Source organism: Orcinus orca, chromosome 6 (assembly GCF_937001465.1).
Source record: "Orcinus orca chromosome 6, mOrcOrc1.1, whole genome shotgun sequence".
In the NCBI taxonomy this organism is placed as follows: domain Eukaryota; kingdom Metazoa; phylum Chordata; class Mammalia; order Artiodactyla; family Delphinidae; genus Orcinus; species Orcinus orca.
The window spans coordinates 83,402,596-83,423,436 of record NC_064564.1 but is presented as its reverse complement, the minus strand read 5'-3'; the positions used below and the strand labels follow the sequence as shown (position 1 = coordinate 83,423,436).

Here is a 20,841-nt window from a genome sequence, read left to right as displayed (position 1 = left end):
CTTACCTGGGGACGTATTTGCTGTAGAAGTAGGAGGGACTCATGGGACAAGAAATCAGGCCACTCTATGTGTCCTCGGTGTTCAGGGTCCAGGGCTGCAAACTGGCGGGCTGCCTGCTCCTCTTGCTCCTCACTTAGAGCCCTGTCACTGTCCCCTCGCTTCGCTGTTTGGTGGCGGTAGCGCAGGAAATCATCCAGCGTCAGGGAGCAGTCTGTGGGGAGGCACCCCGTGCTAGCCAGGCCCACCCTTTCCGCAGCCTCTGGAGTACCTGCACTCACCTCTAGGGTACCCTCCAGAGCCCCACCACCCACAGCTCTCATCCAGTCTTTGTCTCCATAGCCAGGATAACTCAGGCTGTGGCCAGTGGTGGGCCAACAGCTTGCAAACACGGTCCCATTTATGCCCTTGCCCCACAAATTCTGGAATACTCCTTTCATGGTTCATCCTAGAAAGTATGAAGAAGAAATCTGCCTGGCTCTCTCCATTGGCAGTACCATCCAGCCTTACCGGGGATAACTTTACACTGCTGAAAGGTCTCTGTGAGGCTGTACATTTCTTCCTCAGTTAGCAGCAAGTTGAGGTTGTTCTGAAAAAGAGGAAGAGCTAAGTCAGTGGCCATGTTGGCCAGTAAGAAAGAAAGGCCAAGGATCAAGAAGGATGGAAATAGTATACCAGCTGGAAGGCAATTATTGGATCATCTAATCCCAGCCTCTCATTCATAGTCAAGTAGACTGAGGCCCCAGAAAGGGGAAAGGACTTTCTCAGAGCTGTCCAGCTCTGGACAGGATCTTTCCCAGAACCCAGATATCCTGGCTCCAGCCCTGAGTCCCTTTTACTAAAATAGTGGTTTTTGAATTATTCTCTGAGACAGCTTAGGGGTTCCCTGGAGGTGCCTTAGGAAGCTGTTGCAAGGGAGAAGGGGGCAAGTGGGCAGGGTTCTGAATCCCTAGCTCCATCAACCAGAGCAGCTCCATCTTTATCCATTTTATGTATCTGGCTTCTGTGTTAGGCTGTGTTCAAAGAGTATTTTAGTTAAAAAAGTTTAATTCTAACTCCAGTTTCCATATTTCTAAAAATTATTTAATCCTAAAGTTGTATCACTTTAACTCCAGAATGGTTTTGAAAGAGATGCCATCATGAAAAATTTCCTAAAACCAAGTGAATTTTTTTGTGGTGCCAGGGAAGTTTTAATTCCAAAAGAGCACTGATGTGTTATTTCGTTAGCATTAATTTACAGTCTTACAGTCCTTAAACTACCAAATATTCTTTATAGTAGATCATTTTCTCTCTAAAGTACCAGTAAAGAACAGGAGCAGACATTTCATGACTATTCATTTTTGGATTTCATGAAGAACTCAAACCATTCTTTCAATAAACACTTTTTGAGCCCCTGTATATGCTTGGCACAATGGTGCTTAACATTGTGTGATGTTTAGTATGGCTGGAATGTACAGTGTGTGGTGTGTGTGTGTGTGTGTGTGTGTGTGTGTGTGTGTGTGTGTGTGTGTGTGTGTGTGTGTGTGTGTGTGTGTGTGTGTGTGTGTGTGTGTGTGTGTGTGTGTGTGTGTGTGTGTGTGTGTGTCTTGGGAGAGGGTAGGGAGGGGATAAAAGATAAGGGAGGGGAGGTAGGCAGAAGCCTGACTGTGAAGTGCTTCAAATGCCCTTTATTGAGCCCCTCAAATTGGGCCTTTTTTTCTGAGGGCAAACGGGAGTCACGGAAGGGTTTTTAAGTGTGGAGTGCCACAGTCAGCTCTTTGTCTGCTGTGTGGAGAATGGATTAGATGGGCAAAGTCTGGAGGCATGGAGGGCAGTTAAGTAATTGTTGCAATAAAGAAAAGATAAGTGGCTAAACTAAGACATGAGAATGAAGAAAAGGGGAGAGATTTGAGAGAGATTAGGAGGTAGAGTCTATAGGACCTGCTGACTCACTGGACGTGAGGGGTGAGGGAGAGAAATGAGTTGGGATTGGTAACTGTGGGGTGGTGGTAGTATTACTATTCACAGAGACAAGGAAGGGAGGGAGAATGGGTTTGGGGAAAAAGATGAGCTCATGTGGGGGCATGTTGAAGTACCTGTGAGACATCAAGATGGATATAAGTCCAAGAGACAGGAAATTTAGGTCTGGACGCACAGATTTGGGAATGATTGGTATTTAGATGGTGGAGTAGCCACCGAAGTGGATGAAGACCCAGAGAGAGAGAGTATAGTGGGAAAAGAACCCTGAGAAACACCAGCATTTAGGACTGGGACAAGAAACTAAGGGCACTTAGAAAGAATGGTCGGGACTTCCCTGGTGGTCCAGTGGTTAAGACTTTGTCTTCCATTGCAGGGGGTTGTGGGTTCCATCCCTGGTCGTGGAGCTAAGACCCCACATGCCTCGTGGCCAAAAAACCAAAACATAAAAAAGAAGCAATATTGTAACAAATTTAATAAAGACTTTAAAAAATGGTCCACATCAAAAAAAAAAATCTAAAAAAAAAGAAAGAATGGTCAGAGAAGAACCTGGGAAGAGAATCAGTAGAGGGTACTGGAAGCCAAGAGAAGAGAGTTGTACAATGTAGGAGGTAATGTTAACAGTGGTTATACGAGTCAGGTGGAATTTTATTGATTTTCTATTTTCTCTGGTTTCTGTATTTTGTGTAATACTTCTCACAAAAATACTCATACCCTAAGAAAAGAGGGGGCAGTAAGGAAGTGCTAAATATATCAGAGAGATCAAGTAAAAGATTCCTGAGAAAAGGTCACCGGACTTGACAATTAGGTCACTGGCGACCTTAGAAGAGCTAATTCAGCAAAACGATGGATGAAGAAGCCGAATTACAAGTGGTTGGGGAACCACAAGGAGATAATGAAGTCCTTTCAAGAAGCTTGGCTGTGAAGGGAAGGAAAGAAAAGCGAGGAGCTTGGAAGAAGTCTTTGTAAAAGGTCTCGTGGAGAGTGGTGGTAATGAAGGCAGGACTGTGACAGAAAGCCAGGAAGGGAGCTGTGTAATCCTGAGGGTTTAGGAAGGAGACACTCAGTCCTACATCAGCAGAACACTGCCAAGCAGAGTTGCTGTGAGTGAAAAGTCTAGCATTTGGAGGAGTGGTGACTAGAGAAGATTGCCTGTAGAGCAGGCTGTGCTGTGGCATATTCCAGCTGGGGAGAAGGTATTTTAAGTGACTGGAAATAACTCTTCTATACTTCATTTTATGGACAAGCCATAGAGAAAGTGTTATTTGTTAGAAAGTGGCACATCTTTCCTTTCTCCTAGGCAGTAGGAAGAAGAGGGAAACAGCAGATACTCCTTACTCTGAAATCAGTGGATGAAGATATCTGCAGGGCAACAGATCAATAAAGCAAGACTTGAACTCTATTCAGGTATGCTGAGAAAGGGATATGAATCTGGCTTTTAATCTTTTCAAAATTTGGAAGGCATTTATGTATAATTTGCAAAGTTCTGAATCAACAGGCCTTTGTTACTTAATTCACAAAATGATTGCTTCAGAGATGAAGAAAAATGCTCCTAAGACTTAGGTAGAAGACCAAGTGAGAATCTTAGGACTAAGATGTTTTCCTTGGATGGAATCCATCCCTATTGGAAGCAAGCCGGTTAGGATTTCAGGTTGGTTTTTCAGATGAATACAATGAATGACAACTATAGACTAACAGAGAGTAAGTACTGCTCCAAGCAGAATTAGTTGTGAATAATTAGGTCTCGTCCTACCCATTCAGTCCTCTAGCTCAGTGGTTCTTAACTGGAACGATTTCGTTCCCCCACGATACATTTGGTAATATCTGGAGATATTTTGGGTTGTCACAACTGGGGGTGGGTGTTACTAGCGTCTAATGGGTAGAGGCTAGGGATGCTGCTAAACATCCTACAGTGCACACAGCCCACTCAACAAAGAATTATCGTGCCCCAAACGTCAGTAGTACTGAGGTAAGGAAAGTCTGTCCTAACTCTAGTGACCCGAATCTGAATACTCTTCAGGTTACTGCCTAGAAACCAGTGTTCTAAGACTGGGCCTCCAGGAAATGTGCCAAATCCCTGGCAGTGCAGGAGCCCACCATCCCTGCAGTCTAGGCTTACACAGTAGTGGCAGCTCCAGCCTGTTTCTGTGTTTGCTGTCTCAGTCACCTCCGCGGCACTGTCTCCTTGGATGTAGCCCACGCGGCGCAGGCAGCCATCATGGAAGACCCTGGTGCAGACCCTGCACGGAAAGAGGCTCTCGGCTGTCCAGACCTCACAGACATCACACATCTCGTCATTAACAACCTGGGGAAAGATGGCAGGAGTGTATAGGGATGTATAAACACAGCAGCAAGATCCTAGGCCACCAAGCACAGTGCTACTTGCCTGGAGCTGAGTGACCCTGGAGCAGCCTAAAGGAACAACTCCAAGTGAAGCCAATGTTATGGCAATAGAGCTTTCTCTCTTGAAGACAAGAACCAGTAGATTCTTCCAGCTGCTCAGGTCTCTGTGATCATGTTTCTGAGCAGGGATTCTACTAGCATTTTTGGAAAGAATAATCTGTTGTGAGAGATTGTCCCAGGCATTGCAGGACCCTTATCATCCCTGTTTTTCTTGGCACCAAATACCAGGAGCAACTCCCAGTTTTGTGACCTTCCTGAACTCCCCCTACCCCCACCCCAAATTCCAAATGCCTCCTACAGGGGACAGTATTATCCCTTAGGTGGGAGGGCTGCCATGGTATAATTCCTTATCACCCATCTCCTCAAGTCTTTCACTAAGACAAATCCAGGATGTAACATTTTTATTCTTGGGGAAGAAATTCAAAGACTCAGCTCCATCTTTCTGGTTTTGAGCCTCACTTCAACCATACCCAGGCCTCCCCGTCCTGCTCCCTGATCCCCAGAAGGTCTAAAACTGCGGGATTCTGCCCTTACTGGACACTCACAGGCTCTCTGGGCTCCAAGTGGATATCTGGAGGCTTGTCATCATCCAGCTTCCGGGTGGGGCGGATGAAGGCAGGGGGTGTGAAACGACTGGTCCTGTCAAACTCCTCCGGCTCCACTCCACGCCCATCCCGGAGCCTCTCCCAGGCGGCACGGCTGACACCACTCTCTTCTTGGAGTGCTGGGGTGCTTGCCTCTGCTTCTTTCTCTTCCTGCACCTCCTGGACAGAGCCCTCTACCGTGCCACGGTGAGACCCCGAAAGTTCACCTGTGCGTCGGATGGAAGGCCTGTCCCGCAGCCCATCCTTGAAGGCAGACACAGCCAGGGTCACCTTCTGCACCTGCTCCACTGTCTGCCGCTTGGACATCAACACCCCCATGGCTCTGTGGACAGAAAGCAGAGGGGCTCAGACTCAGCCAATGACTGACCATATTAGGGCAATTTGTTTCAACCATTCACCTAAGTGGCAAGCGCTATTAAATAGCTTCTCCCTTTTCTGGAACTCAGTAGCATGGCAGGGTAGACAGAGCACTTGTTAAGGAGTCAGAAGACCTTGGTTCTATTTCTGACTGGCCCTGTGACTTTGGTTTTCCTGTCTATAAAATGAGGGTGATCTGCTCAGCACACTTCACAGGGCTATCATGAGGATAACATCAGAAAAGGGGCTTAACAGTGCATGTAGACTAGAAAGCACTCTACAAATGTGAGATAGTATCTCTGTCTCCCTTCCTGTCCCAAAGCCAATTAGGTCTAGGAGTCCCAGGCCTCCGATACTTTGAGACAGTAGGAGACTCCAGAGCCCAAGTCTCTCCCAAAGATGACCCAAGGCATAAAGCAAGACTACAGCTACACACTTCAGAATTCTGACTGAAGGAGTGCTCCTCTGACAAGTGCTGTGCGCAAGAATCCATATCAAACGCCTACTTTTTGAGTCAGAGTGAATGAACTCCTATTTTTAGAGGACTCCTGAATTAGGCATCCAGGAAACTGCCACCTCACCCATGTGGTCAAGGTCTCAAACACTTCTTTGCTCCTTCTAATTAGTAGCTATGCCTGTTTATGGGTCTGTCACAGACAACCCGCTCATCACAAGCTCTCAGGTGCTTCTCACACTTCTAAGGCTTCACTAATGTCACTGCCACATTTTCTGCTTTGATTCTCAGAACTGTTCAAGAAAGGTCCATATCCTTTACAGGTTAAAAAGGAATGTTATTCTTGCTCTTCTTCTGTAGTACCAGGGCATTGGAAAGTGAGGGCATGACATGGCACACTGCAAAGCTGGTCTGCTATTTCCTAGCCTGAAGGGTCTTAGTGGAATTCAGTTGGGGAATGTTTGTTCTAAGTGGAGCAGAGAGTCCGTTTTAGCCTTGCTATCAATCCATCATAATCAAGGCTTACTGAACAGTACTATATGCAAGGCACCGACTGCTCATCATTGGAAATAGAAGATGGGAGAACAGAGTCTCATCACTCAACGTACTTAATATCAGAACTCAAAGAAGAGTAAGACAGAGTGCTGGAAGTGCCTAAAGGAAGGTGAGACCATATTACTGGGAGTCAGAATGGACCTTGAAGGATGGGTAGAAAGTTATCCTCAGTTTGTTTGAGGAAAAAGGTGACAGAGGGAAGGAGGAGAGATTCAGACCAACTAGAAGGCTACTATAATAGTCCAGGCAAGAGGTAGAGGGTTTAAACTGAAATGGTGGCAGCAGGAATGATACTGAGTTGATTTGATACTATGGAAACAGAGAAATTTAGGAATAAATTGATAACTTGATTGGATCAAGTGCTACGTGGCTGCTTCCCACTAGCTATCTATTTCACATTTGGTAGTGTATATATGTCCATGCCACTCTCTCACTCCATCCCAGCTTACCCTTCCCCCTCCCCGTGTCCTCAAATCCATTCTCTAGTAGGTCTGTGTCTTTATTCCCGTCTTGCCCCAGGTTCTTCATGACCATTTTTTAAAAATTCCACATATATGTGTTAGCATATGGTATTTGTTTTCTCTTTCTGACTTACTTCACCCTGTATGACAGACTCTAGGTCCATCCACCTCACTACAAATAACTCAATTTCGTTTCTTTTTATGGCTGAGTAATATTCCGTGGTATATATGTGCCACATCTTCTTTATCCATTCATCTGTCGATGGACACTTAGGTTGCTTCCACGTCCTGGCTACTGTAAACAGAGCTGCAATGAACACTGTGGTACATGACTCTTTTTGAATTATGGTTTTCCCAGGGTATATGCCCAGTAGTGGGATGGCTGGGTCGTATGGTAGTTCTATTTTTAGCTTTTTAAGGAACCTCCATACTGTTCTCCATAGTGGCTGTATCAATTTATATACCCACCAACAGTGCAAGAGGGTTCCCTTTTCTCCACACCCTCTCCAGCATTTATTGTTTCTAGATTTTTTAATGATGGCCATTCTTACTGGTGTGAGGTGACACCTCACTGTAGTTTTGATTTGCATTTCTCTAATGATTAGTGATGTTGAGCATCCTTTCATGTGTTTGTTGGCAATCTGTATAACTCCTTTGGAGAAATGTCTATTTAGGACTTCTGCCCATTTTTGGATTGGGTTGTTTGTTTTTTTGATATTGAGCTGCATGAGCTGCTTATAAATTTTGGAGATTAATCCTTGGTCAGCTGCTTCATTTGCAAATATTTTCTCCTATTCTGAGGGTTGTCTTTTCATCTTGTTTATGGTTTCCTTTGCTGTGCAAAAGCTTTTAAGTTTCATTAGGTCCCATTTGTTTTTGTTTTTATTTCCATTTCTCTAGGAGGTGGGTCAAAAAGGATCTTGCTGTGATTTATGTCATACAGTGTTCTGACTATGTTTTCCTCTAAGAGTGTGATGGTGTCTGGCCTTACATTTAGGTCTTTAATCCATTTGGAGTTTATTTTTGTGTATGGTGTTAGGGAGTGTTCTAATTTCATTCTTTTACATGTAGCTGTCCAGTTTTCCAGCACCACTTATTGAAGAGGCTGTCTTTTCTCCATTGTATATTCTTGCCTCCTTTATCAAAACTAAGGTGACCATATGTGCGTGGGTTTATCTCTGGGCTTTCTATCCTGTTCCATTGATCTATATTTCTGTTTTTGTGCCAGTACCATACTGTCTTGATTACTGTAGCTTTGTAGTATAGTCTGAAGTCAGGGAGCCTGATTCCTCCAGCTCCGTTTTTCTTTCTCAAGATTGCTTTGGCTATTCGGGGTCTTTTGTGTTTCCATACAAATTGTGAAATTTTTTGTTCTAGTTCTGTGAAAAATTCCATTAGTAGTTTGATAGGGATTGCATTGAATCTGTAGATTGCTTTGGGTAGTACAGTCATTTTCACAATGTTGATTCTTCCAATCCAAGAACATGGTCTCTCTCTCCATCTGTTTGTATCATCTTTAATTTCTTTCATCAGTGTCTTATAGTTTTCTGCATACAGGTCTTCTGTCTTCTTAGGTAGGTTTATTCCTAGGTATTTTATTCTTTTTGTTGCAATCGTAAATGGGAGTGTTTCCTTAATAATTTCTGTTTCAGATTTCTCATCATTAGTGTATAGGAATGCAAGAGATTTCTGTGCATTAATTTTGTATCCTGCTACTTTACCAAATTCATTGATTAGCTCTAGTAGTTTTTTGGTAGCATCTTTAGGATTCTCTATGTATAGTATCATGTCATCTGCAAACAGTGACAGCTTTACTTCTTCTTTTCTGATTTGGATTCCTTTTATTTCTTTTTATTCCTTTTATTTCTTTTTCTCTGACTGCTGTGGCTAAAGCTTCCAAAACTATGTTGAATAATAGTGGTGAGAGTGGACAACCTTATCTTGTTCCTGATCTTAGAGGAAATGGTTTCAGTTTTTCACCACTGAGAATGATGTTGGCTGTGGGTTTGTCATATATGGCCTTTATTATGCTGAGGTAAGTTCTCTCTATGCCTACTTTCTGGAGAGTTTTTATCATAAATGGGTGTTGAATTTTGTCAAAAGCTTTTTCTTCGTCTATTGAGACGATCATATGGTTTTTCTCCTTCAATTTGTTAACATGGTTTATCACATTGATTGATTTGCGTATATTGAAGAATCCTTGCATTCCTGGGATAAACCCCACTTGATCATGGTATATGATACTTTTATTGTGCTGTTGGATTCTGTTTGCTAGTATTTTGTTGAGGATTTTTGCATCTATGTTCATCAGTGATATTGGCTTGTAGTTTTCTTTCTTTGTGACATGTTTGTCTGGTTTTGGTATCAGGGCGATGGTGGCCTCAAAGAATGAGTTTGGGAGTGTTCCTCCCTCTGCTATATTTTGGAAGAGTTTGAGAAGGATAGGTGTTAGCTCTTCTCTAAATGTTTGATAGACTTCACCTGTGAAGCCATCTGATCCTGGGCTTTTGTTTGTTGGAAGATTTTTAATCACAGTTTCAATTTCAGTGCTTGTGATTGGTCTGTTTATATTTTCTATTTCTTCCTGGTCCATTCTCAGAAGGTTGTGCTTTTCTAAGAATTTGTCCATTTCTTCCAGGTTTTCCATTTTATTGGCATATTGTTGCTTGTAGTAATCTCCAATGATTCTTTATGTTTCTGCAGTGTCAGTTGTTACTTCTCCTTTTTCATTTCTAATTCTATTGATTTCAGTCTTCTCCCTTTTTTCTTGATGAGTCTGGCTAATGGTTTATCAATTTTGTTTATCTTCTCAAAGAACCAGCCTTTAGTTTTATTGATCGTTGCTATTGTTTCCTTCATTTATTTCTGATCTGATATTTATGATTTCTTCTGCTAACTTTGGGGTTTTTTTGTTCTTCTTTCTCTAATTAGTTAGCACATCTTTTATCTCACACAATTACCATTTTGTTGTTGTTCTTATGGTGAGAACATTAAAGCTCTACTCTCACAGCATCTTTCAAGTACACAATATAGTACTGTTAACTATGGTCACATGCTGTACCTTAGATTCCTGGAAGTTTTTCATCTTATATCTGAATGTTGGTACCCTTTGACCAACATCCCTCCATTTCCCTCACCCCTCAGCCTTTGGCAACCATCATTCTGCTCTCTGTTTCTATGAGTTCAATATTTTTAGATTTCACACACAAGTGAAGTCATACAGTATTTCATATTTCATACAGCCTATCTCTGCCTGACTTAGAGGGCAGTCTTAAATCGACTAACGAGAAGAAGGGTAGTACCATTTACAGAAATTGGGAAATAAGAAAGAGGAATAATGAAATTGGATGTTGTATGTATTGAATTAAAGATGTCTCTGGGACATTCAGCTGATATGTTATCTGCTGCTTAAATCTTTTCAATGGCTTTCCAAAGCTTTCAGGATAAAGTCCTCCAAATTAGTTTCTTTATTATGGTCTGTGAGGCTCTCCTCGGTCTGGTGTCCCTTCTTTACTCTGTTCTAACCACACTGGTTTTACAGTCTTTGTTTGCCATGCCCCCTCTATTATTATTATTATTATTATTATTATTATATATTTTTTGTGGTACACGGGCCTCTCACTGTTGTGGCCTCTCCCGTTGTGGAGCACAGGCTCCGGACGTGCAGGCTCAGCGGCCATGGCTCACGGGCCCAGCTGCTCTACGGCATGTGGGATCTTCCCAGACCGGGGCACGAACCCATGTCCCCTGCATCGGCAGGCGGACTCTCAACCACTGCGCCACCAGGGAAGCCCTATTTTTTATAAGTCTATTTATTTATTTTTGGTTGTGTTGGGTCTTTGTTGCTGCGTGCGCGCTTTCTCTAGTTGTGGCAAGTGGGGGCTACTCTTCGTTTTGGTGCACAGGCTTCTCATTGCGGTGGCTTCACTTGTTGCAGAGCATGGGCTCTAGGCACATGGGCTTCAGTAGTTGTGGCAGTCGGGCTCAGTAGTTGTGGCTCGTGGGCTCTAGAGCACAGGCTTAGTAGTTGTGGTGCATGGGCTTAGTTGCTCTGTGGCATGTGGGATCTTCCTGGACCAGGTCTCAAACCTGTGTCCCCTGCATTGGCAGGCAGATTCTGTCCCCTGCATCACAAGGGAAGTCTCCATGCTCCCTCTATTTTGGACCTGTGAACATTCCTTTCCCCTGATTAGAGCTCAGTTCAAGTACTGCTTCCTCATGGAAGTTACTGCTGTCTCCCCAAGCCAGGTAGGTGTGCTGACAGCACCATGCTCTTCTGCTCTAGAACACTCATCTTTGTTATTACATATTCAATAGGATGATTATCATCAGTGTCAGTTTCCTCTCTTAGATCGTTTTACCATGTGTAGTACCCGTTTCCACTGCCTAGCGATATGTCTAAAAGAGGAAAGGCATTTAATAATATTTCCCAGTTAATTAATTGTGAATAAGTCTTTCTGATTTTTCAATAAAGTCTTAATACTCATAAAATCTGATGACAGCCATGTTTTCTTTCTAGAAACAACTATTTTCTGGGCCACGGTGGTGCAAATTCCTACCCTGTCTGGGTGCTTGCCCTGCCATCACTTGTTATCAAAGAAACCCAACCCATATTTTTAAATTTATAAACCTACTGATAAGAAAGGAAAGATCCCCTCTCCCCACTTGTAAAATTTGTTTGTAAAATTAAAATATATGACTAAAGAATATTTGCTTTGAATAAGTGACTGTCATTTACAGGATGGTGGCAAAGGAGATTTATTGAGGAAAGATTTATTTATTTACTTATTTATTTGGCTGCATTGGGTCTTCGTTGCTGTGTGTGGACTTTCTCTAGTTGCGGCGAGTGGGGGCTACTCTTCCTTGCGGTATGCAGGCTTCTCATTGAGGTGGCTTCTCTTGGTGTGGGGCATGGGCTGTAGGCACACGGGCTTCTGTAGTTGTGGCATACGGGCTCAGTAGTTGTGGCTCGTGGGCTGTAGAGTGCAGGCTCAATAGCTGTGGTGCACGGGCTTAGTTGCTCTGCGGCATGTGGGATCTTCCCGGACCAGGGCTCAAACCCATGTTGCCTGCACTGGCAGGCGGATTCTTAACCACTGCGCCACCAGGGAAGTTCAAGGAAACATTTACTGATCAAATTAGGAAACTGTTTAAGGTGATTAAAAACTCATTCTTTTCCTCAGTTGCAAACAAATATGGGACAATAGGGGAATGGTTAAATTATGGTACAATGGAAGAATGAACAATATGAAAAACATTAAGGTAAAAGTAAATTTATTAATGTGGAAAGATGTTCAAAATATATGAACATATTTATGAAAAATGCAAGTTACAGAAATGCTCATGTTATGATCTAATTTTATAAGAATGCATGTTTTTTCATATTTTTGTTAATCTGTTTTTTTCTAATTTTCCTACCTTGTACATTAATTATATAATTTAAAAAGTCACAGAGGCAACCTGGTGACTTGTTTTAGTTCTGGATCTGCTGTGACCCAGGACATGTTATTTTACTGCTTTGGGCTTCAGTTCTCTATCTGTTAATGCGTATGCTTGGAATATGTAGTCAAGCATTTAGAATGCTTCTTTTCCATATTCTTTTAAAAGTCCATGTGACCTAATGAGGGTATCCAGCCTTGGGTGGCAATGGGGCTAGGGGTGGAGAAGGGAGTGTGTGTTAGAGCTTTTGCTGAGGCTGTGGACCCAGGCCTGCGGTCTGCAGACACTGCCCACATGGCTTATGCATACTGGCTGTGCTCTACAGTTAGGTGGAAAAGCGGGTCCCCAACTTACAGCGAGAGGAACAGGCATACCACCTCAAGAAGGAGAATGCAAAACTAACACCCAGCCCTTCACTGCAAACCTTCCTCATGATCAATTACTATTTCCAAGGCCACAGTGTTTTCCTCAGAAAACTTTCTGTGGTATGTTTTTCACATTTTTTGACTGTGACCCATAGTAAGAAGTATAGTTTATGATGTGACCCTGTACACACAAAATTATAAACACATGTTCATAGACCTATAACTGAACCCAAAGTTTTGTGAAAGAATCCTAATTTTACTACATGTGATGCTCCCAGATATTTTCTATCCTCTCTATCCTAGTTCATTAAAACAATCATGATAGTGACTCTCTAAAATGATTTGATGAGGGACTTCCCTGGTGGTCCATTTGTTAAGACTTTGCTTTCTAATGTGGGGAGTGTAGGTTTGATCCCTGGTTGGGGAGCTAAGATCCCACGTGTCACGGCCAAAAAACCAAAACATAAAACAGAAGCAATACTGTAACAAATTCAATAAAGACTTTAAAAATGGTCCACATCAGGGACTTCCCTGGTGGTCCACTGGTTAAGACTCTGCGCTCCCAATGCAGGGGGCCCAGGTTTGATCCCTGGTCAGGGAACTAGATCCCACATGCCGCAACTAAGAGCCAGCATGCTGCAATGAAGATCTCACGTGCTGCAACTAAAAGATCCCACATGCTGCAACTAAGACCCAGTGCAGCCAAATAAATAAATATTAAAAAAAAATCATCCACATAAGAAAAAGATCGTAAAAAAATGATTTGGTGACTTTGTAATGGGTCCGGACTGGCAATTTGAAAAACACAGCCTTAGAATCACTATACTTTTTTGATTAGAGAACTATGCTTTTGTCTTTTGATTTAAAGATAGTTACCTCTGAAAGACAAGGATAACATTGTGGGGTATAAGGTATGCTTTTCCCTTGACTGGAGTGACGCAAGAATTGAATTCTCAAGCCTGCCTTAAGAGTCTGTGTGGTTGGACGGTCTAGCAGATCTGGACTGATACGAATATACTTTTGAATGAAGAAAACTGTACTACATACAAGAGTTTGATCCTCTACCTGTGGGCATATTTAAAAGAATATTTATCAACGCATTAAAAAAATTTAATTATTTATTTTTGGCTGAGTTGGGTCTTTGTTGCTGCATGCGGGCTTTCTCTAGTTGTGGCAAGTGGGGGCTACTCTTCGTTGCAGTGCGCAGACTTCTCACTGCAGTCGCTTCTCTTGTTGCAGAGTACAGGCTCTAGGCATGCAGGCTCAGTAGTTGTGGCTTGTGGGCTTAGTTGCTCCTCAGCATGTGGGATCTTCCTGGACCAGGGCTTGAACCCGTGTCCCCTGCATTGGCAGGCAGATTCTTAACCACTGCGCCACCAGGGAAGTCCCTATCAAAGCATTTTTCACAGTGATAAAAAGGTGGAAATAACCTTAGTAGGAGAATTATTGGATAACCTGTGATATATTCATGCTATAAAAATAAAGAGAAAAAACTGGTTTAATCCAGTACGAACATAAAGATCAGAGCAATGACTCACATTGGCTGGATCCTGGGGCATATAGGGGTTTATATATCAGAACTCCAGGAGGAGGGAAGAAATAGTGGATTGAAAAAGCATATAAATTATAATATATTTATATTTGGAAAGCAAATATCAAAAGCCATTACTTTTTTTCCGTAACATGGACAACAAAACAGCAGAGCTTGACAGTATCCTCCTGGTTCCTGGGGGAGATACAGAAGGTGCTAGCTTTCCAAATCGTTGGGGGCACCCCCTCCTAGAAGTCATAGTAGAAGTTTTAGGGAGCAGTCATAAGACATTAATTTAAAAAATTTTTTTTAAATTTTATTTATTTTTTTGGCTGCACTGGGTCTTTGTTGCTGCGCGCGGGCTCTCTCTAGCTGTGGCAAGTGGGGGCTACTCTTAGTCGTGGTGCGCGGGTTTCTCTTGTGCTCTAGGGCACGTGGGCTTCAGTAGTTGTGGCATGTGGGCTCAGTAGTTCTGGCTGGCGGGCTCCAGAGTGCAGGCTCAGTAGTTGTGGTGCACAGGCTTAGTTGCTCCGTGGCATGTGGGATCTTCGCGGGCCAGGGATTGGACCTGTGTCTCCTGCATTGGCAGGCGGATTCCTTACCACTGCACCACCAGGGAAGTCCCGACATTAATGTTTATCAGCTAGAAGGCATGGGTTAAAAAAAAGGTTGATAAACACTTATCTGGAGACCTGGAATAACCATACGAAATTCACTTTTTCAAGAATGATTCACTGGAGGAAAATCAATGGTATTCATTTGGTTCTTATTGGCTTTTTCAGATAATGTAACAAGAGTTTTGAACAAAGGCCAGCCAATTAGGAGGGTTACTCTGTAAGTGACCTGACTCATTGTGTATTGGCAAACTAACCACAAGCATATCCCAACACACTGCAGTCCTGCACAACCACTACTCTCTGTAAGGATACCAAGAATCACTATTAAGCTACTCATCTGTTAATGATGTCACTGCAGTGGATTTGGAGTTTATCTTCAAAGGAATTTCAATGAAGACTGAAGATAACATCCACCAGCAAAACAAACAGACAAAAACAAATAAAAAAACTACTTTCTAGCCCTGACCACAGGATCTTGGAGTACTGCTATTCCCCCTTCAGTTTTCTAGGCCATTTTATGCCCATAAGGGCAGCAAATGTAGAGCAGAGCCATTAAAAAGAAGGCATCAAAATCCAAACAAGACCCCAAGTCATTTTCATCACAAGGCTTTGATTTTGAGAGTAAATTGTGAGGACACATCAGAATTAGGCTTTAAGAGTGAGGCTAAAACCCCTTAATTCTTAATGGAGAGGATTGAAACTATATGCAAAAGACACCCTGATTAAAAGCAAGTGTGCTGAAATATCCACGATGTGCACCTGGGGTGTTTGAAAAATTAACAAAATCAGTTCTAATTTCTAGAGAAACAAGTGGTCCTGATTAGTGAGGAGTTAAAAACAAATGCCTGATGAGAAAAACCTGGCCTCTGCTGTGCTGGAAGGAGTCCTAGGAAGAAGAGTGAGTTAAAAGGAAATCAAGTTGCAAAGATGCCACAAATTATATCTAATGATTACTCCTTTGGCTGATGGGTGGAACTGGGGTTTTCTGCCTCCCTAACAAGGATGAAAGAGGGATAAAAAGACATTGTCCCAAGAATGATGTGACTGTCAGAGGATTTGTAGAACTTAGGGAAGGCTTGGAAAAAAACCTCATGGGAGCAGGAGCAGGTGGTGGTGAATAAGAGGGACATGAGGTAGAACAGGGCTCTCTGACTCTACGATCTGGAGGAAATGAAAACAGATGACAACCAGAAACTTTCTTCAGGGAAGAGAAGTCTGTCTAGATGAATCTGTCAGGCAGTAAGACATATGTGGGCAGCTTGAAATGTGTGCGTGCAAGACACACCCATTCTCTGCAGAGCACATGCTTACAACACAGTGGGATGATTTATAAGGGCAAAGTGGTGGGAGTAAGAGGAGGAGGGGCTGCTCCACAGCAGGAGCTGGTGGCAAAATAAGGAAAAGGAAGGCAGCTAGGGAACCTCTTCCAAAGCTCTCGATAAAGACTTCTGGCTGTGAGGAGCCTCTCAACAGGCAGGAGTCTCCTCACTGGGCATGCTAAATGTAAAGCACATTTACTTGCTTTCATCTGATTCTTGGTATGGGAATGGCAGCTGTTTGAAAAAGGCTCAAAAGCAACTAAAAGTGATTGTTTGGAGGTTATGAAGGCTTCCCTAGGCAGGAACAAGGCAAAGAAAGCCTCTGAGCTGGGAGACAGGGGAAAACAACCAGAGTGGGTTGAGCAGATGGAAAAAGGAATCCCAGTTTTTCACTGAGATTGAGAAGGAGAAAAGTCTAGATGGTTCCCACTGCCTTCCACAGAGTATGTGTTCTATAAATCTTGGTTCAACGAATGTTGCAGAGATAACTAGGCAACATAAAACGTTTGAGATCATGGTGTCACTACCTTTTCTCTTCCTCAAAGTTGGCCAGAGAGACTGATCAGACCAAATCTTCAGAACACAATTCTAGAAACTATACAGTCACCTGCTCATCTCATCACATCTACTCTGCTTCCCCAGAGGGGACCCTATCTGCTGATTCAGGGCTAGCAGGGATGAGAACAGGTAACCATACAGTAGTTATGGGTGATTTCTTTGACCACAGGAGAGAGCTACAGAATTTTAGAATTTGGCCAGTTTCCACAACCACAATTATAAAAAAAGAGAGACTAATATTACCAAAGTCAACAGTCCCCTGCATTTATGCTGTGTCCTGGGGGCACTGTGAACTGGCCAACAGGCTGGCAGCTGCCCTGAGGGCACGTGCAGTAAACTTAAAAGTGTATCTCCTCCCTCCTGGGTTTGGGCTGGAGAAATTTAGCATGAGATAAGCAGCATCTGCAAATAAGGGTGAAAAATTTCAAGGTGGTTGACAATTGGCTCCAGGTATAGCATGTGCCTAAAAGGTTGTCTGAGAACCTCAAGGAAGCCATGTACCTAACACAGCAGGTGATTAGCCATAAGGGTATGGAAAACCAGCAGAACCAGGGTCTACAAAATGCAGAATGCACAGCAGAGACCCTAAGTTCACTGTGCACATCAACATCAATCTAGAGACTTTAAACAAAAATTATCGAAGAGTCTCCTTACCCTCTGCTCGTCTTTGAGGAATTCAAGCCCGAAATAGTCTGGCTGATCTCCAGTATCTTGGTCCTGCTTTAGGAATCCATTGCCTCACCACAGTGCTCCTGGAGCCTGTTTCTAGTCAGCCATTCTGTTGCCTGGCAGTAGCCTATGGGCTACTTTTAGTTTTCATGTCTAAAGGGATCTAACTGATGATACCTCCCTGTCTTCTTCCAGTCTCCTCTGTTTATCCAGTGCAGTGGCACTGGCTTCAGTCAGCCCAGGAAGACACAGTCACCCCTGACTGCACAGGACTCTTCTGAGATTTCCAAGGAGCAGGAGGGCTGAAGACTGAGTAAAAATGTCTTCTTGGACTCAGCTCAAGAGAATGAGGTGTGAGGGAGGTGCTGTTGTTGTTTAATATTTACTGGAAGTCCAAAAGCTCTAATAAACATGAGGCCAAAATTATGGCATGATCTTTAGCCTCTAGGGGCCTGGGATGGGTCTTCATGAGAAGCTACAGTGCAGGCTTCCCACAGAAGCAGAGCAACAGTTAAGGAATAGCACACCATCAGTGACTGGCTGGTGTGATTGCACTTAGCAAGCAGAGCTTTTCAGCAAGATGGAGAGACACTCCCTGTTCTCTGCTCTGGGGCCCTGAAGCACAGATTCAGCCCCATTTAATGCACTCATTACACCTTAATTATCATGACTTATTTGTTGATTCTACAAATATTTGCTGAGTGCAGCCTACTATGTGTTAGGCACAAATTAGGCGCTTAGTAACTGTTGGTAGATTGAACAAATGGAACCTCACTCAGCCTGTGAGAAAGCAGTGTGAGTATGTGCGTGTGTAGGGGGCATAAGTGTAGGATTAAAAAAAAAAAAGTGTTGCTTGAGCTAAATTTTGAAATCTGAGTGGGAGTTACCCCAGTGGATAAGGGAAAAAAAGGCATTCCAGGAAGAGATAAAAGCACATGCCAAGGCATGGAGCTATATGGAGACTCCATCATGGCTTAGATGGTATGAAGCCAGCCGGGTGTTAGATAGAAATAGGCAAAGAAACCTGCCTTCACATAAGAATTAGCCCAGAGAACTGGTTTGAGATAGTATGCTTAAACTATTTGTCTAGAAGGGAATATGTACTTAGATTTCAGGGAGGAAAGAAAACACAGAGAATTGGATTTTCTAAGGCCAGGTAGCAGGACAGCCCTGATAAGTCCTAGGGTTGACCAGTGAGTGCATTGCTTGGCCTTTGGACCCAACAGGAAACTCCTCTTCATAGCCTAAGGGCTGGTAGGTAGAGGCTGTAGTAAATCATTGGGGCTTTCCCTCTGGAGACCCGTAACCCTGATTAGGAGGCTCAAAAAACAAAACAAAACGAAACAAAATGAAACAAAATGAAAAAAAGGAGAGAAAACCAGCCAGCCAACCAACACGCTGTTGTTTTAGTAAGAAGACCACAGTTAAGATGAAACATTTCTGAAAACCAAATGAGATCATGTAAGAGGGCTTGTAAATTGTCACATATTATCCAAATATAAGGTACTGTCATTATTATCATAGAGAGCCAAGAGTGGCCAGTTCACTCAAAGTATATGGGTGGAAGTAATTCTGGCAGGGCAATGGCACGGGGCTAAGGACGTGGCTGCCAGAGGAGGCACAGAACAGCAGTGGTGCTTCAGTGATGCCTGGGAAAAGGCATACTGTATGATGATTCCTATAGATACTCTGTAAAGCTGTACTTCTCTTTTTTCTTCTTACTTTTTGTAGTAAATGATTAGAGAAATGCAGACTGATCCTATGTGAACACCTCAAGGGCAAGGAACTCTCATATTTATCTAGCATAGTGCCCTGGCAAGTGGGTAGCACTTAGTAAATGTATATGGGTCTCTGAGTGGATTGCTGGAAGGGAAGGAAGGATGAAGGGGGATGTTATAATAGAAAAAATAGTCATGTCTCCAGCTGGACACTGATGGTCTTGGTTTCTTGGTCAAAAGCTGGTAAGCATTTCTGTCAGAACTTGGTCATTAAGATTGAGGGGTTGGAGTAGATAATGATATTCCCATTAGAAATGAATAAAGCAATTTGGGAAATGAAGATAGCAGAAACCAAGAGCACTGCTGGAGAAAAGCATGTGGGACTGGAAGATAATAGACTCTGTAGCTAAAAAGAAAGGAAACTTTTTGCATAAATATGATCCACTTAGGAACAGGTGTACTGAAAAAAATACAAGGAGTATGAGAAACAGGCAGGGGAAGGTCCTACTATTTATGTGTTTGAGGAAGAGGAAGCATTGTCTAAAGATGGCAAATGTAGGAGGAAGAAAACCATAAGAATGTGGTCAGAGATGATGAGGAAGATTAAAGGCTAAAAAATCCAGACTCATTTGTGTACACTCAAGTGAAATTGTGTGAGCCATGCTCTCCCCTTTTATTTCTCTTTAGAGAGAGCTTTTTTTTTAAAAAAAGATTAAGGCCACCTGGTGACATCCTTCATCTCTCTCCCCCCCCCCCACTGTGAAATGATTTGATTTGCAGACTCATGTTGTGATTAGAGGAGACAGTCAGTATTCTTAGGATTTTGTAATCTTAATGTTTACCCAATGCTGGACATCAAAGAAGTGATATCCAAGGTCCAATATTTGGGGAGCACCTGGAGCCATCTAGCAATTTTTCCAGGGTCATGAGTGGGTGTGATACCAAGAGCCCTCAGTAAAAAAGACCAGTTTAGGAATAAAACCCAGTGACAAATCTCTGAATCGGAGCAAAGATCATATTTGCAGGCTTGCTCTGATTTTCTTAAAAAAGATATATATCCCTGTTTATTTTGGTGTGTTAAACTGATGAAAGGTGTTTGAACTGAAAGGGGATTATAAACAATTCTCTAATGGGCAGGTGCTTAACCAATATCAGCCTTTGTCAGAGTTTGTTCCACTGAGCTGTGCATGAGATGCCACACCCAGGTTGTTCTGTTTTGTCACAAGCCTGATCTCCCTTCTCACTGTGTAACCCCAGGAGCCCAGGGAACCCACCTCTGTTAAAGGAGGATGTCACTAGGTTTGGCTATGTGGAAGGAGAAAGGAAGGGGAACAGGAAAACTCTTCCAAAATACTCTGGTGAATTCCACTGCTTAGCCCCCTCACCACTCCATTTTTGGACAAGAAACCAGAGTCTATCCTTGGCTCCAAATTCACATCCTTGGGATTCAGATGGAATGAAAGCTACTACAGCCCAGGGGGTGAGATGAGGGTGCATCACTATGTCAGGCACAGACCCTTTGCATTCCCCAGACGATGGACTCCCAATAAACCTTCCTTGGCTCTGAGCCTTTCCTGCCCTCCTCCTCATCATGCAGAGGCACTGCTGGGCAAGTATCCTGAGTGGTATCTGTGGACCAATGTCTGCTAGTGCATGGAGTCAGATGGCCACAAAGACACTGTAGGTCATGCTTCCTAAAAGTGATCCTGTCTCTCTGTCCTCTCCCTCAAGGATTCTGCAAGCAGGGAGGGTAGTCTCAGAATACTCCATCCTCCGAAGGGTTCCACTAGATCCCCAGAGCAAGTCCTGTCAAAGACTACACCCAGAAGCCTCTCCC

At 43.2% G+C, this 20,841-nt stretch overlaps 1 protein-coding gene and 1 long non-coding RNA gene across 6 annotated transcripts in view; one reads left to right on the top strand and one right to left on the bottom strand.

The window, feature by feature from the left end:
* LOC125960268 (uncharacterized) overlaps window positions 1-20,271 on the top strand; it is a 32,997-nt gene extending 12,726 nt beyond the window's left edge. The window contains exon 3 of one of the 2 annotated variants that reach the window (XR_004483980.2): window positions 17,482-20,271. This is a non-coding gene — a long non-coding RNA (uncharacterized LOC125960268). Of the gene's footprint in view, window positions 1-3,253; window positions 4,080-17,481 lie in introns of those variants that run through there. The other variant, XR_007478204.1, reaches the window with a different exon arrangement.
* The window catches only part of PHF24 (PHD finger protein 24), a 28,880-nt gene that overhangs the window by 5,836 nt on the left and 2,203 nt on the right, over window positions 1-20,841 (bottom strand). For 3 of the 4 annotated variants that reach the window (XM_049711666.1, XM_033431049.2, XM_033431050.2), the window contains exons 2-5: window positions 4,902-5,283; window positions 4,073-4,258; window positions 508-586; window positions 6-211 (exon numbers count right to left, since the gene is read on the bottom strand). In XM_049711666.1, coding sequence (XP_049567623.1) covers window positions 6-211; window positions 508-586; window positions 4,073-4,258; window positions 4,902-5,279 — 849 coding nt within the window. In that variant the 5' untranslated portion in view covers window positions 5,280-5,283. Of the gene's footprint in view, window positions 1-5; window positions 212-507; window positions 587-4,072; window positions 4,259-4,901; window positions 5,284-20,841 lie in introns of those variants that run through there. The other variant, XM_049711667.1, reaches the window with a different exon arrangement.